The 17,591-nt window shown below is 43.7% G+C and overlaps 1 protein-coding gene across 1 annotated transcript in view; it reads right to left on the reverse strand.

The window, feature by feature from the left end:
* LOC138949511 (GDP-fucose protein O-fucosyltransferase 1-like) overlaps positions 1-17,591 on the reverse strand; it is an 18,030-nt gene extending 439 nt beyond the window's left edge. The window contains exons 1-7 of the mRNA XM_070321335.1: positions 17,456-17,591; positions 13,890-14,033; positions 12,302-12,417; positions 11,535-11,658; positions 5,901-6,084; positions 5,013-5,208; positions 3,442-3,669 (exon numbers count right to left, since the gene is read on the reverse strand). Coding sequence (XP_070177436.1) covers positions 3,442-3,669; positions 5,013-5,208; positions 5,901-6,084; positions 11,535-11,658; positions 12,302-12,417; positions 13,890-14,007 — 966 coding nt within the window. The 5' untranslated portion in view covers positions 14,008-14,033; positions 17,456-17,591. The remainder of the gene's footprint in view (positions 1-3,441; positions 3,670-5,012; positions 5,209-5,900; positions 6,085-11,534; positions 11,659-12,301; positions 12,418-13,889; positions 14,034-17,455) is intronic.

A 17,591-nucleotide genomic window follows, 5' to 3' on the forward strand; every position in this document is an offset into this window, starting at 1 on the left:
TGAAGGTCTTAAAATGGGGGTTCCACTGTATCAGCCTGGATTCTGTTTATTTCAGCTGGGACGTAGAGGTTACACGCCGAGTCTCAGTGATTATCAAAAATAATGGTCGAAGTTCGCGGATCATGAAAAATGCGAGCTTCAGCGAGCTTTTTCATGACCGCGAACTGAGACCATTATTTTTGATAATCACTGAGACGAGGTATGTAACCTCTTTATTCCTCCTTTCTTCAGTTATTCAAATAAAAGAGGAGCTTTGTGCGAAAGTTTGATCGAATCATATTCACCCAACCAGTCTACCTGCGCAGGCGATCGATTAATGCGCGGTTGTGTAGTTCCGTGCAAATCATTCAATTCTGTTAACACTTCTTGTCAGTTTCCATGTTTTGAACTAAAATCAAGTACACAGTTATGTTGTCATTCTGCTGTGGCGGTAAAGGCAGATAGTGTGTGTTCTGTTCATGTTTTGGTATCGCTCAGGAAATGTTCTTTCCTCGAATGTGACTAGCAGACGAAGTTTTACACCCGTGTTCCAACGTTAAAAACTGTATGAAGTTCAGTTTTCTGGGGCAAAATAGTGTATGAAACCGCTGCATAATCTTTAAGTTGATTAAATGGTTGCAATTGATTGCGTGTGATCTGTTTATAAAATGAAATATTGTTGAAAACTGACCGTCGGATTGCAGTCTTGTCGATGCAGCCGAAATCTGGAAGGGGAACTACTCGTGTCGCAAGACAAAATATGAGAGTTACTTTTCCTTGGAATCTTGCAGGCGATAAACGATTGTGCACGGCAGATCTGAATTCAGAAAACAACCAAACTCATGGATTTTATATTGAGATTCATGTGTTCAAGCCTGTAGTTGCTGGTTTAAATGCGGCATGGTTGTATTGTTTGCTCCAGAAATGTATATTTTGTACATTAGAGTGTTCTGAACTTTTGAGTCGCAAAAAGTAGATCCACAATGTGTACAGTCTCTACCCATGAGCTATCGAGGATTCAGGCCCGTTGTTGGGCAAGTGATTTTGGTTGTTGGGTAAGTTACCGAAAAATAACTAGCCCTACAAGTTTACAGAGAGAAAGAAGCAGAGGGGGGAATAAATTAACATCTTCGTTATCATCATAATCACATACTGTTGTGCCTTTCTTAGCCGTTCTTAACCCTTTTCCCCAATTGGCAGGGAAAGTAACTCCGTCAATTTCAAACTTTAAAAAAATCATAGCAGTAGCAAGAAATGTTCTGAAATTGCTTAAACCTAGCAAAATGCAAGAAGACATGGAAACAGATATGTGCCAAGGGTAGCATTGTGTATAGCGGGTGTTTAAGGAATCTGCTCCAGCCGGTGTTATTATGCGCTTTGGGGGAAAAGGGTAAAGACCCCAAAAGTATGCACTAGTGTGTATGTGTGTGTGAATTCATGCGTGTTTGGGTGAGTGAATGTGTGTGTGTATGTGTGTGTGTATGTGTGTGTGCATTCAATGCTGCATGTGTGTATGTGTGTGCTTGTGTGTTTTTAAGAATAGATTTGTTTGTGTGGATTGTGCACTTATTTCTTGTTTTTGCCAGGCATGATTTTCATGTGTATCCTAGTCGTGCGCAATAATAACTTGTACATATCTTGTTCCCCTTATAATAAAATGGTATAATTTTACCTGACGTTTTTTGCTTCAAAGAAGATGTGCTTTTCTCCTCTTAACTGCATTTTAATGGTAGCATTCAAATGTATTCAGCGTTAACATACTGTACTGTAGTTAATATGCAAAGTGTCGAGAACTTTCCTGAGGTTTATATTTTATCCCTTCCCCCCCCCCCCCCCCCCCCCCCCCCCCCCCCCAGAATGTCCAAGACTGCCCAAACAAGCTTCCATATTTCACATCCCTGAATTATCCGCTGCAGATAATGCTGTCTATGATCAATATGTGTTCCCATTTCACATCCCTGAACTATCCGCTGCAGATAATGCTGTCTATGATCAATATGTGTTCCCATTTCACATCCCTGAACTATCCGCTGCAGATAATGCTGTCTATGATCAATATGTGTTCCCATTTCACATCCCTGAACTATCCGCTGCAGATAATGCTGCCTATGATCAATATGTGTTCCCATTTCACATCCCTGAACTATCCGCTGCAGATAATGCTGCCTATGATCAATATGTGTTCCCATTTCACATCCCTGAACTATCCGCTGCAGATAATGCTGCCTATGATCAATATGTGTTCCCATTTCACATCCCTGAACTATCCGCTGCAGATAATGCTGTCTATGATCAATATGTGTTCCCATTTCACATCCCTGAACTATCCGCTGCAGATAATGCTGTCTATGATCAATATGTGTTCCCATTTCACATCCCTGAACTATCCGCTGCAGATAATGCTGCCTATGATCAATATGTGTTCCCATTTCACATCCCTGAACTATCCGCTGCAGATAATGCTGCCTATGATCAATATGTGTTCCCATTTCACATCCCTGAACTATCCGCTGCAGATAATGCTGTCTATGATCAATATGTGTTCCCATTTCACATCCCTGAACTATCCGCTGCAGATAATGCTGTCTATGATCAATATGTGTTCCCATTTCACATCCCTGAACTATCCGCTGCAGATAATGCTGCCTATGATCAATATGTGTTCCCATTTCACATCCCTGAACTATCCGCTGCAGATAATGCTGTCTATGATCAATATGTGTTCCCATTTCACATCCCTGAACTATCCGCTGCAGATAATGCTGCCTATGATCAATATGTGTTCCCATTTCACATCCCTGAACTATCCGCTGCAGATAATGCTGTCTATGATCAATATGTGTTCCCATTTCACATCCCTGAACTATCCGCTGCAGATAATGCTGCCTATGATGAATATGTGTTCCCATTTCTACTGGCTTCCTGCGATGTTTGAGCATATATAATTTCAGAAAATTCGCAGGATTTACTTTGCAATGATTTTTTCACGTTTGATTACTTACCATGCATTGGGTGAAAATGAGTATGAAGCTCTCATTATCAGTCGTATTATTATCTCTAGGACGGGTGCAGTGGCATAGTGGATAAGACATCAGCCTCCGAATCGTAAGGTCGTGAGTTCAAACCCGGCCGCGGCCTGCCTGGTGGGTTAAGGGTGAAAATTTTTCTGCTCTCCAAGGTCAACTTGTGTGCAGACCTGCTAGTGCCTTATCCCCCCTTCGTGTGTACACACAAGCACAAGACCAAGTGCGCATGAAAAAGATCCTGTAATCCATGTTTGAGTCCGGTGGGTTATAGAAACACAAAAATACCCAGCATGCTTCCACCGAAATCAGCGTATGGCTGCCTGAATGGCGGGGTAAAAACCTTACACATACAAATCCACTAGTGCAAAAACTACATGAGTGAACGTGGGAGTTTCAGCCCATGAACCAAGAGGAAGATATTATCTACACAACTCACTTTTTTCATGACTTTGGAGAACTTGCTGATGAGGTCCCGGTCGTCGGTGGCAACGAAAACGGTCTTAGCACCGTGACTTTTGACCTCCTTCTTAACCTGCTTGACCACGGCCTCGTCGTCAGGGTAACACATCTGGTACGTGCCTGTACCGTACTGGCTGCGGTAGCCCACACACTGCGGTGCCGCGAACATGGACGGAGAGTCTTTGATGTGCTCGCACGCGTTTTTCTGAAAGGCAGACAGAATAATAATAATAATAATTATAATAATTATAAGGATCCTAAATATGGCGCAAATCCTAAAATAGTTGTAAGCGCCTTACAATCAATCTTCAGAATAATAATCTATCTACAATATATATAAAAGTGGATGTAAGTGTGTGTGTGTGTCTGTCTGTGGTCGCCATACATCAAGGATGTCAAGAGGCAGGAGGCAGATAGTGTGCAAGCACACTGCCAAGAAGCCGTATATGTGCACCTGGGTTTTAGTTTCTTGATTCATTGTTTCCTTTCTCAGATTATGAACCTCATGTTTATTGAATACAGCCTATATAGTGCAAGGCCATTGTCATTGTCTACTGCTCACCTATAGCAAGCATATAATGCCAGTGATATTAGCGGCTCTGTGTGACTCCAATGAAGGGAAGAAATAAAGAAAGAAAAAAATAACTGGACAGTTCAAAAAATTTCTAGAGGCTAAGTGAGGTAACTCTTACTTTTGTTTTTATCTAAACAAGGGAGGTAACGCCGATAATAATTGAATAGCGAGCGTCTTGAATGCTTTAGGGCTCCGCTTACCCCCGGGCGATGCCGAGCTACAACTGCTAGTGATACCCGGGCTACAACTGCTAGTGATACCCGGGCTACAACTGCTAGTGATACCCGGGCTACAACAGCTAGTGATACCCGGGCTACAACTGCTAGTGATACCCGGGCTACAACTGCTAGTGATACCCGGGCTACAACTGCTAGTGATACCCGCGCTACAACTGCTAGTGATACCCGGGCTACAACTGCTAGTGATACCTGGGCTACAACTGCTTGTGATACCCGGGCTACAACTGCTAGTGATACCCGGGCTACAACTGCTAGTGATACCCGGGCTACAACTGCTAGTGATACCCGGGCTACAACTGCTAGTGATACCCGGGCTACAACTGCTAGTGATACCCGGGCTACAACTGCTAGTGATACCCAGGCTACAACTGCTAGTGATACCCGGGCTACAACTGCTAGTGATACCCGGGCTACAACTGCTAGTGATACCCGGGCTACAACTGCTAGTGATACCCGGGCTACAACTGCTAGTGATAATATTAATAATAAATACATTTATATGGCGCAAATCCTAAAATAGTTCTAAGCACCTTACAATCAATTTTCAATATAATAATCTTCATTACAGCAACAATACACATTTAAAAAATCTCTTCAAATAAAGAGAAACACAATCACGTACACAATGCACAATTTAAATAAATCGATCGTTATCACAGTGGAACCTCTTTTATAAAACGGGGGGGGGGGGGGGGGGTTAGCCTGGAACCATCAGAACAACACAGGAACACTCACAAAATCGATACCATTCCTCAAGTGCAGTCCAATGAAGGGGCGCTCCTGGATGTTGCTAGCAATGAACTGCTGCGCCTTGGTTGCCGTGGCGTCTGACCACTGCACGTAGCGGTGCAGCTTGACATGGTGCTCCTGCACCGGGAAGGCTGCAGGTGGGCCGGTGAACGCCAGCACCGGGAAGTCTGACGGCAGGTATCTGTTGAAAACAAACATCAACCAACACATGATTGTCAAACCTAGCCTTGCGACCACCTTTCAATAACAAAGATCAAGAAACCAACGAGTCAAACCTCACGACCATCTTTCGATAACGACCACCCGAAATGATCCTGTTATTATATATCAGTCGGCTCCAAAGACCATTATGCCGACATGACTGTGAATGTTTTGCTTTGTCTATAATTAAATTCTCCATAAACCATTCTTTCCTGGGTTTTTTTATATACTTGAAGTTTCTTTTTCTTCTTCTTCGTTCATGGGCAGAAACTCCCATGTTAACTCGTGTTTTTGCATTGGTGCGAGTTTACCTGTATGATCGTTTTTTACCCCGCAATTTAGGCAGCCATACGCCGACTTTGGAGGATGCATGCTGGGTACTTTCATGTTTATATGACCCGACGAAGTGTGACATGAATTACAGTATATTTTCTGTGCGAACTAGGTCTTGTGCTTGCGTGTACACACGAAAGTGGTTAAGGCACTAGCAGGTCTGCACATAAGGTGACCTGGGAGATCAGAAAAATCTCCACCCTTAACCTACTAGGGAGGCCGGGATTGACCTCTTAACCTTCCGCTTAGGAGGTCAGCGTTGTATTCACTGGGCCAATTAATGCGCCGGTCGACTTGAAGTTAAATCTTGAAAACAGAATTGCAGTTCCTTTTACTCACTGTTCACTCCAGCGCCTCATCTCGTGGGGGCTGTCGGTGCTGTAGTACAGCGGCTGAAAGAACTCGGACTCATCAAACTCCACACCGTACGTGTCCCAGAACGACTCAAAGGGGTTGCCTTCCTTGGCATTACAGCCGCCTTTCTCCTCACTGTTCACGCTCCGACGAGCAGTGTAGCAGAACGCTGTGGAAACAGGAATACAGTGTATTGTATTGACTACAGTGTAGCAGAACGCTGTGGAAACAGGAATACAGTGTATTGTATTGACTACAGTGTAACAGAACGCTGTGGAAACAGGAATACAGTGTATTGCATTGACTAAAGTGTAGTAGTACGCTGTGGAAACAGGAATACAGTGTATTGTATTGACTACAGTGTAACAGAACGCTGTGGAAACAGGAATACAGTGTATTGCATTGACTAAAGTGTAGTAGTACGCTGTGGAAACAGGAATACAGTGTATTGTATTGACTGCAGTGTAGCAGAACGCTGAGGAAACAGGAATACAGTGTATTGTATTGACTGCAGTGTAACAGAACGCTGTGGAAACAGGAATACAGTGGAGTCCAGCTATAACAAACCTGGGTATAACGAAATCCCGCTTTTAACGAACTGCCATTGATTTCCCGTCATGACATTTTGCGATGTACGTCAGCGAAGCTCGTGCACATGTCAGACATGAGACCAGCAAATGTTCCAAAAGTAGGAAACTAAGCCAGGGGCAACGCCCCGTCAGGGTGTTCAGGGGGGCAAAGCCCCCCTTACGGAAAATGAATGTTAGAATTATAAAGGCCATTTTGGGGCCTCTCCTGATAGCAAAAAAATAGATCATGCCTTTTTAAAAAGCTATAAAAATAGATAATGCCTTTTTAAAAAGCTATAAAAACCACAAGAATAATATGTTTTAGCATTTTAAACAAAAGTGTAATTCATAACAATTTAACACACACAAAACTTACTTGAAAACTTTCAGAAAAACACTCTTCATAGCCAACAGCACAACAAGGAACCACTCAAGTCTTACAAGCATTTACGTCATCAAGCATTTACGTCATCAAGCATTTACGTCATCAAGCATTTACGTCATCAAGCATTTACGTCATCACTTGCCATTGTCTTCATTCATCGTTTGTTTTCCTTGAGAAAGTATTTTTTAATACGAAAATTTGGACTTTCATTTTGCTGTGTTGGAGTTGTGTTTTGTTCCTTCTTATTCAGTTATTGCAATGCAAACAATACAATCGCTAGGCATCCACATACTGACACTGTGCTTTATCATCAAAACATTTATTTTTCGGGCTGTTGAAATATGGTATAGGCCAGTTATGGTACTAGGCTACCGAGTCAGTGAGAGTCAAGAAGAAGAAGAAGACTGAAGAAGAAGAGTGTGTATGGCTTCATTACGACGGAGGACCGGCGCCCAAATATTAATAAAGAAAGCTTACTTCGGTTGCAGAAACAACCTCTGTGCTTCTTGCTTTCAATGTGACGAACCAAGCCCCCCGCGGGTTAGGGGGAGTCCCATATTGGTTGGGACGAGAAAGAATTTACCCGATGCTCCCCAGCATGTCGTAAGAGGCGACTAACGGATTATGTTTCTCCTGTTACCCTTGTTAAGTGTTTCTTGTATAGAATATAGTCAATGTTTGTAAAGATTTTTGTCAAGCAGTATGTAAGAAATGTTAAGTCCTTTGTACTGGAAACTTGCATTCTCCCAGTAAGGTGATATATTGTACTACGTTGCAAGCCCCTGGAGCAAATTTTTGATTAGTGCTTTTGTGAACAAGAAACAATTGACAAGTGGCTCTATCCCATCACCCCCCTTCCCTCCGTCGCGATATAACCTTGAGCGGTTGAAAACGACGTTAAACACCAAATAAAGAAAAGATGACAAACCAACACATTTTTTCCACCAAGTCCATATTTCACCACGCAGTGGCCGTTGTCGCACCACGTGCACACGGCCTGACCGGGAATGGATATCTTGGCGATACTGTCGCCAATGAGCTGGCGCCTTTCTTTCTTGTTGATAGTGACAGTCACTTCTTCTGACAGACAGTTGGCTTTCCACTTGTTTTTCACACTTTGGTCGTCAATCGTAAGAGCTTCCACAGCCGACAAAACAATACGGAATCCAGACGCCATGATGCTACCTTTTTCACCTTCGGCGTTTGGAGATGATCGGCAGCCAATCAAAACAACCCGCAAACCGCCATCGGTGAATATTTAAGCATTGGTGATAATCGTCGGAGATCGACAGCCAATCAAACACGATCCATGATACTGGTATGGGTTCACGCGAGTGCTGGGGTGCGAATGCACTGACTTCAGACGCAGACAGCTTCAGCTGAACGGTTCATACCACTACCTATGGGTTCACGCGAGTGCTGGGGTGCGAATGCACTGACTTCAGACGCAGACAGTTTCAGCTGAACGGTTCATACCACCCCCCCCCCCCTTTTTTTTTCTCAACGAATTTGCATCGATCTCAAGAATGGTCTGTGAGCTAAGGAAAATATCGGAATTCCGATAAAATTCGGACTAGTCCCATGTCTGACATGTGGTCTGTCTTGCTAAAAACAATGGCTGACAAACATGGTTTCGAAATCTGGAACTGTTTATTTGTTTTCTCCGATCCGTGACCGAGTGACGCGATATAGAACCACGCGTTCATTTGAATCAATACTCTCCTCAGGCAGTGAAGTCTCCTAAATTGCTCAACACTGTGGACAGTCCGGAGTGCAGTTATGTCCCGTGAATGAGCGAGTCAAAGATTTATCGTGAAAACTGACGCTTTTCGTGCACCTCCCGCTGTTAGTTTGCTAGAGCTCTCTATGGATTATATTATGAAGCTGTTGAAAACATGCAGAGATTGTACTCTTCAAGGAAAGATCGATGGGACGATCATTTGAAGGTGAGTGGGAAAACTTGTCTTGAGGCCATTTAGGGTTGAAAACTCTACAGCGAATTACTGACAAAACGAACTAAAATGTATCTCCCTTGAGATTCGTTGTACCCGGACTCCACTATACAGTGTATTGTATTGACTACAGTGTAACAGAACGCTGTGGAAACAGGAATACAGTGTATTGTATTGACTACAGTGTAACAGAACGCTGAGGAAACAGCGGCTGGAAGAACTCGGACTCATCAAACTCCACACCGTACGTGTCCCAGAACGACTCAAAGGGGTTGCCTTCCTTGGCATTACAGCCGCCTTTCTCCTCACTGTTCACGCTCCGACGAGCAGTGTAGCAGAACGCTGTGGAAACAGGAATACAGTGTATTGTATTGACTACAGTGTAGCAGAACGCTGTGGAAACAGAAATACAGTGTATTGTATTGACTACAGTGTAGCAGAACGCTGTGGAAACAGGAATACAGTGTATTGTATTGACTACAGTGTAGCAGAACACTGTGGACACAGGAATACAGCGTATTGTATTGACTACAGTGTAACAGAACGCTGTGGAAACAGGAATACAGTGTATTGTATTGACTACAGTGTAGCAGTACGCTGTGGAAACAGGAATACAGTGTATTGTATTGACTGCAGTGTAGCAGAACGCTGAGGAAACAGGAATACAATGTATTGTATTGAATACAGTGTAACAGAACGCTGTGGAAACAGGAATACAGTGTATTGTATTGACTACAGAGTAACAGAACGCTGAGGAAACAGGAATACAGTGTATTGTATTGACTGCAGTGTAGCAGAACGCTGTGGAAACAGGAATACAGTGTATTGTATTGACTACAGTGTAGCAGAACGCTGTGGAAACAGGAATACAGTGTATTGTATTGACTACAGTGTAGCAGAACGCTGTGGAAACAGGAATACAGTGTATTGTATTGACTGCAGTGTAGAAGACCTTATACCACGAACAAATGGAAGGAAGACCTTATGCCATGAACAAATAAAAGGAAGACCTTATGCCACGAACAAATGGAAGGAAGACCTTATGCCACGAACAAATGGAAGGAAGACCTTATGCCACGAACAAATGGAAGGAAGACCTTATGCCACGAACAAATGGAAGGAAGACCTTATGCCACGAACAAATGGAAGGAAGACCTTATACCACGAACAAATGGAAGGAAGACCTTATGCCACGAACAAATGGAAGGAAGACCTTATACCACGAACAAATGGAAGGAAGACCTTATGCCACGAACAAATGGAAGGAAGACCTTATACCACGAACAAATGGAAGGAAGACCTTATGCCACGAACAAATGGAAGGAAGACCTTATACCACGAACAAATGGAAGGAAGACCTTATGCCACGAACAAATGGAAGGAAGACCTTATACCACGAACAAATGGAAGGAAGACCTTATGCCACGAACAAATGGAAGGAAGACCTTATACCACGAACAAATGGAAGGAAGACCTTATGCCACGAACAAATGGAAGGAAGACCTTATACCACGAACAAATGGAAGGAAGACCTAATGCCACGAACAAATGGAAGGAAGACCTTATACCACGAACAAATGGAAGGAAGACCTTATGCCACGAACAAATGGAAGGAAGACCTTATACCACGAACAAATGGAAGGAAGACCTTATGCCACGAACAAATGGAAGGAAGACCTTATACCACGAACAAATGGAAGGAAGACCTTATGCCACGAACAAATGGAAGGAAGACCTTATACCACGAACAAATGGAAGGAAGACCTTATGCCACGAACAAATGGAAGGAAGACCTTATACCACGAACAAATGGAAGGAAGACCTTATGCCACGAACAAATGGAAGGAAGACCTTATACCACGAACAAATGGAAGGAAGACCTTATGCCACGAACAAATGGAAGGAAGACCTTATACCACGAACAAATGGAAGGAAGACCTTATGCCACGAACAAATGGAAGGAAGACCTTATACCACGAACAAATGGAAGGAAGACCTTATGCCACGAACAAATGGAAGGAAGACCTTATACCACGAACAAATGGAAGGAAGACCTTATGCCACGAACAAATGGAAGGAAGACCTTATACCACGAACAAATGGAAGGAAGACCTTATGCCACGAACAAATGGAAGGAAGACCTTATACCACGAACAAATGGAAGGAAGACCTTATGCCACGAACAAATGGAAGGAAGACCTTATACCACGAACAAATGGAAGGAAGACCTTATGCCACGAACAAATGGAAGGAAGACCTTATACCACGAACAAATGGAAGGAAGACCTTATGCCACGAACAAATGGAAGGAAGACCTTATACCACGAACAAATGGAAGGAAGACCTTATGCCACGAACAAATGGAAGGAAGACCTTATACCACGAACAAATGGAAGGAAAACCTTATGCCACGAACAAATGGAAGGAAGACCTTATGCCACGAACAAATGGAAGGAAGACCTTATGCCACGAACAAATGGAAGGAAGACCTTATACCACGAACAAATGGAAGGAAGACCTTATGCCACGAACAAATGGAAGGAAGACCTTATACCACGAACAAGCTTGGCCAGATGTAAGCACCGCTGTTCATGAGAAGGGGCGTGCCTTTTAAGATTTACTTGAATTGACTGCGCCAAATGTGAGATGGTGACCCTGTGGCTTACACAGAAAGGGTTGTGCCTTTAAGTCCTGAAGACAGTCACATTCCTACCTGTCCTCTTCCCAGGGGGCCATATTGTGGGTGCTAGGCGCTTCATGAAGGTTTCCATGGTGATCACCCTGTGGTATTCCCGGAGAGGCTCCACCTTGAAGTACGTGTCAAAGGGAACCTGGATCTGAGCATGACACAAAACGGACACCAGTTACGATTCTACACAACACCACTGACACCAGTTATGATTCTACACAACACCTCTGACACCAGTTGTGATTCTACACAACACCTCTGACACCAGTTGTGATTCTACACAACACCACTGACACCAGTTGTGATTCTACACAACACCACTGACACCAGTTATTATTCTACACAACACCACTGACACCAGTTGTGATTCTACACAACACCACTGACACCAGTTGTGATTCTACACAACACCACCGACACCAGTTGTGATTCTACACAACACCACTGACACCAGTTGAAAACAAGTTGACCTGACAAATCAGAAAAATCTTGACAATTAAGCCACGAGGCAAAGCTTCATGTACACTGTACACACGAAGTGGGATAAGGCACTAGCAGGTCTTCAGGGAAGTTGACCTGTGAGATCGTCAACATTTCCACCACTATCCAACAAGGCGCAGCCGGGATTTGAACCCGAAAGTTTCCACAAAGAAAACTGTACAGTATTGACTGATACCAAGCAGCAGTACACCTGAAGCAATCACTTACACATTTCATGGATGACTCAGATTTGTTGGATGACTTTCAGGTTTAATTTGAGCGATGGCTTACGGATCCGATGGATGACTTACGGATTTGATGGAATGTCGTTGGTACTCGACCCAGGCAGGTAAGACCAGGGTACGATTCACAGCGTGAGCAAAGCCCAGGGAACCCAGGAACTGGTCTGCCTGGTTTCCAAAGCGACCTAATCACAGACATTGACAAATAACATGAGCTACAAGAAAGCTGTTACAGTGAAACCCCCCAGTTTAAGACCCCCCTTTTAAGACCCCCTTTTAAGACCCCCAGTTAAACACTCCCCTATTTCAGGACCCTGTTCTCTGAGATTTTCTGTTAATAACCTGTGTAAATTTACCTCCATTTTAAGACTCCCTCCATTTTAAGACTCCCTTCTTTTTAAGACTCCCTCCATTTTAAGACTCCCTCCATTTTAAGACTCCCTTCTTTTTAAGACTCCCTCCATTTTAAGACTCCCTCCATTTTAAGACTCCCTTCTTTTTAAGTCCTGATTTTCTCAGATTTGTGGCGGTCTTGAAGAAGGGGGTGCACTGTCCTGTAATGGTTGTCGCATAATAACCTCATCAATTGTTTTTCTGCACAACAGTTTACTTACATGCATGGGGACAAAAAAACAACAACAGACAGACCTTTGAGCCATCTATATATATATACATACTGTTGAAGAAGGGATTTACAGGCATACAATATGCTGCTTGGGTAGTGAGAGCATCTCCAGATTCAAATCTTTTCAGGCCAATAGTTCTTTACCCAGGTGCTAAAGAAAAATGTCAGGTGTCACTATGCGTCACTACTGTTGAAACCCATGGGACGCACCAGCCCTCCTGATAACTATCACAGAAAGGCCGTCCGTCCAATGATATCTGAGAAAGAGTGAGACTGAGAGCATATATTAGATTTGACTGTCCAGCATTCAGACTTTTGACAAAGATGAGGGGATGCTGGTAAGTCCATTGCTCTGTATATGTCTCTGGTTCTGAGTTCAAGCCTTGGTTAGACTTTAGAGCATGAACAGAAAATAATGTGGTTTAAACTTTCTCCAGATCCTTCTACACACACTTGATAGCTCATATTGTACTCAATAAAGACCACTCAGATATCCAGCATACAAAGGTTACCTGTGTGGCTTGCAGTATGAATACACAAAAAACAATGCTACAAAGATAAATATTTTTTTACCTTGTTGCTAGTGTGACAGGGAGACTACTGTGTCACCCTTCACAGCAAACTCTGCAGAGTTGTCTGCTGCCGAAGAGCGAGGGCTTTTTAATTGTAGCTTCACGTTTCTTCGACATACGTTGCCGGCTATACACAGTGCGGTAGCAGCGCCGCCGCGCCTCGCCCTACCGCAGGCGGGGGAACATGTCAATTGTAGAGCTCTGTTTTTGATGGGGTCTGGCTGTTGCTGTCTCCTATTTTATGCTCTCGGGAACCTTTGCATACCCATAGTAGTTTTTGTGGCCAAGAAATTCGCTCTAAAATCTCAACCCTGTTTGACTGGCCAAGGTTATTGTTGTGCTTCGTACACTCGCTTACACTAGTGGCATGGGAGTGGGGAAACAGTCTCACACACACAAAATAACCACAGTAACACCAAAACCGTTAATACAGAGGAAGGATAGTGATAGCGTTACTTACCCATACAAGGGCAATAGACGATATATCCATTGGGATCCACAGTCACGCCAGCAAGACATGATTGGAGCAGAAGGGTGAAAACGCCAAACACAATCGTCGCCAAGCCATGCATCTCCATTGAAGCTACTCGCTCTGTCGATAGCACTGCAACAACACAGCATCATTGCCATGATGAAGAAAGGGTTATGTATTGTTACACTCATAACGTGTGCACGGTACAGCCCACATGATAGCACTGCAACAACACAGCATCATTGCCATGATGAAGAAAGGGTTATGTATTGTTACACTCATAACGTGTGCACGGTACAGCCCACATGATAGCACTGCGACAACACAGCATCATTGCCATGATGAAGAAAGGGTTATGTATTGTTACACTCATAACGTGTGCACGGTACAGCCCGCATCAAAGTACTGGACTTATTTGGTTTTGCTTTTTATTTTATTATTTTTATTAATGCAGTTATCATAAGGGTGAAGTTGCCAGTCGCATTACTCCGTCCTTCCCTGGCGATCTCAGAAGGGTGGGAGCTGCCAGTCGCTGGGGGTGGGCTCCTTTGAGGCATGGAGCCCGGCACCGCCTCTACCTGGCTGGGTTCCATAGAGGCGACACCATCACGAACATTCGACCTAGACACAATCATTTGTCGTGGTAAGCGTAGACATCCGGTCTGCTCCCCGCCTAATGGCCGATGTCTTCCGTCTTCGGGGGACTACGTGGGTTTAAATTTGGAGTGGTCCTTCTCCTAGAGGAGTTTCCTTGCAGGGATAGTGAGCCTCCTCTGCCCTCGTTTTAATTTTGGAGTGATCTTCTCCTAGGACAGCTGCCTTCCAGGGTTGACGAGCCTGTCCTGCCCGGCTATTTAACCCATAGTTGGGGGTTGGTTCGTGGGCACCAGGGCGTATCCACACGCCGGTGGGCCTGCATGCCACACGTCTAGGGGCCAACCTCCTCCGAGTCCTTGTAGTTCAGCCTGGGGCCTTTCGGTACCCAGTTCACGCCTGTCGCCACGATGGAGGCACTACAAAGGGCTTGCTGTGGAGAGGTTATGTACTGGCAGGAGAGACTGACGCAAGCTGCTCTCTTTTCGCGTTGTCCTGAAAAGGACGGTGCTAGCCAGCGGTGAGGGCTGAAAGCGAGAGGTGACAAGCACAAAACACTTCGCCAACACACTAGACACATCACACAACCATTTGACAGGCTGCAGTTATCATAATATCTGCTACCAAATGGAAATGTTTTATCATATTGCACGTTACAGCAGCACAGATAATCTGAGCATGTTTATTATTGAACAGTCCAACAATCTCTGTCACAAAGATGTAGAGATTAACTCATTCGCTGCGTGTCCCCCAATTCCGACAGCTGTGCTCAGCATTGCCGACACAACTGAAGTTTAGTTCCGACGGATATCACGAATTTTTAACGGTGTGAACGGCCCCGCTGACCAAGGGAAACAACCCCCGCAATAATCTTCTATCTGTCTACAGTGGAACAATTCACTGTAACAGTTCCTTCCCTTCAATTGTTGGGAATGTTTGATTATTTTTACCGTGTTATCGACATTTCTAGGATGGCGGATCGTTCTACGACAAGACGCATCGGCTTGAGAAGAGCGCTAGAACTCGTTATGCAGGACGGCTCCGATCTTGACATTAGTGATGATGATAGTGGAGATGGTGTTTCAGATTCTAGTGACGGGTTTGTGCCTATGGACGACGATTTTGGTGACGTTTATGACATTATGAGTGACAATGAAAGTGTCGGTCATGACATTGTGTTTGATGCACCCACTGACATTGATAGCGACAATGATGTTGAGCAACCAGACGCTGGTGCTATTCCAGTTATGTTCGACGATGAAAGTGACACTGAATAGATGGAAGACTGGACACGGTCCCTGAAGAATGTTCCCGTGTCGGCCCCCTTTGAGGGTGGCTCAGGCCTAGATCTTCCAGAGAACTTAGAGGCCACGCCCACTCCTCTGGACTTCTATCAACTGATTGTTACACCGTCTGTAATGAAGCTGTTCAAAAGGGAGACCAACAGGTATGCGAGAACCACGTGCGATGAGAAAAAAGCTGCTTGAGGGCTGTCAGCAAGATCAATATTCAACACCTGGACGCCGGTCACACTGGAAGAGATGAACACATTTCTGGCAATTTTAGTGCACATGGGACTGGTCAAGAAACGACAAATAAACGACTACTGGTCGACTCACCCTGCTCTCTCCACCACCAGTACCAGGTGAACTTGTGTATCACACCTTGTTTCAAGGTGTGGCACACCATGAATAAGTACCATATTTGAATTGGCTGTAAACTGTACACTGTGGATGGATAATGCAGGGAGACTGAACACAATGTGCTAGTGACGTAGTAGTGTGTGCATGAACAGTCTTCAATCAATCAATCAATCAATCAATGAGGCTTATATCGCGCATATTCCGTGGGTACAGTTCTAGGCGCTCTGCAGTGATGCCGTGTGAGATGAAATTTTATACGGCCAGTAGATTGCAGCCATTTCGGCGCATATTTACCTTTCGCGGCCTATTATTCCAAGTCACACGGGTATAGGTAGACAATTATTAACTGTGCCTAAGCAATTTTGCCAGGAAAGACCCTTTTGTCAATCGTGGGATCTTTAACGTGCACACCCAATGTAGTGTACACGGGGGGAGGGTTCGGACACCGAAGAGAGTCTGCACACAAAGTTGACTCTGAAATAAATTTCCGCCGAACCTGGGATCGAACTCACGCTGACAGCGGCCAACTGAATACAAATCCAGCGCGCTACCAACTGAGCTAGATATCCCCGCCCGCAGCTTGCACCAGTAAGACTTCAGGATTCAATATCAAGTTCGCATGTTTGACACTCACCAGTTTTCGCTATCTATTTTATTCATGTTTTTATTACTTAGTGGAAGAATCTTTTGTAATGTATGTTTGATGGTGTATGCTTTTAATTACGCGTTGCTGACTATGAATGTAGATGTAAATGCTTGTATAACTGTGTTTTAATTTTAAATGTGTCAAGCGCAAAGAGCATAATTGTAAAGTTATGATGTTGCGCTATATAAATGCTCATTTATTATTATTATTATTATTATTATTATTATTATTATTATTATAACTCTAATTAACAGTACTTTTTGTTTCTGATTCACCAGCAACACTGACATTTGAAACAGTGCATATCAGCTTGATATTTTTAGAAACAGAACTGCAACAGTGAGTTACTGGTGTTTCATACAAGAACAAAATAGTTTGGGTTTTTTGCTTCAAATTGGATATTTATAATTTTGTCTGGATATGAAGACAGCAAAAGGTATGTACTTTCAAATGTTTCATATATTTTCTTATGAAGACAGCAAAAGGTATGTACTTTCAAATGTTTCATATATTTTCTTAAACTAAAAGCAAGTTCCAAACTTTGCAAAAATATAAAGGTATGTAAGGTTATCTTGTGTTGTTGATTTTTAATATTTTTGTTAAAATGGCTCAAAATTGTGCGTCCGGTAACCGCTTTCAACCATCATGACAGATGCATACCCAAACTTTACCTGAAAATAAGATACGAGACAAAGTCTCTGTCGATCGAATGCACCCCCTGCTATCTGTGCAAAACCGTGTCGGCCTGCTTCCCTGTTAGTTTGGCTACTCGAGCACAGCCATTCAGTTTCGACACGATTGTCAGCG

Source organism: Littorina saxatilis, linkage group LG15 (assembly GCF_037325665.1).
Source record: "Littorina saxatilis isolate snail1 linkage group LG15, US_GU_Lsax_2.0, whole genome shotgun sequence".
NCBI classification, from domain to species: Eukaryota; Metazoa; Mollusca; class Gastropoda; order Littorinimorpha; family Littorinidae; genus Littorina; species Littorina saxatilis.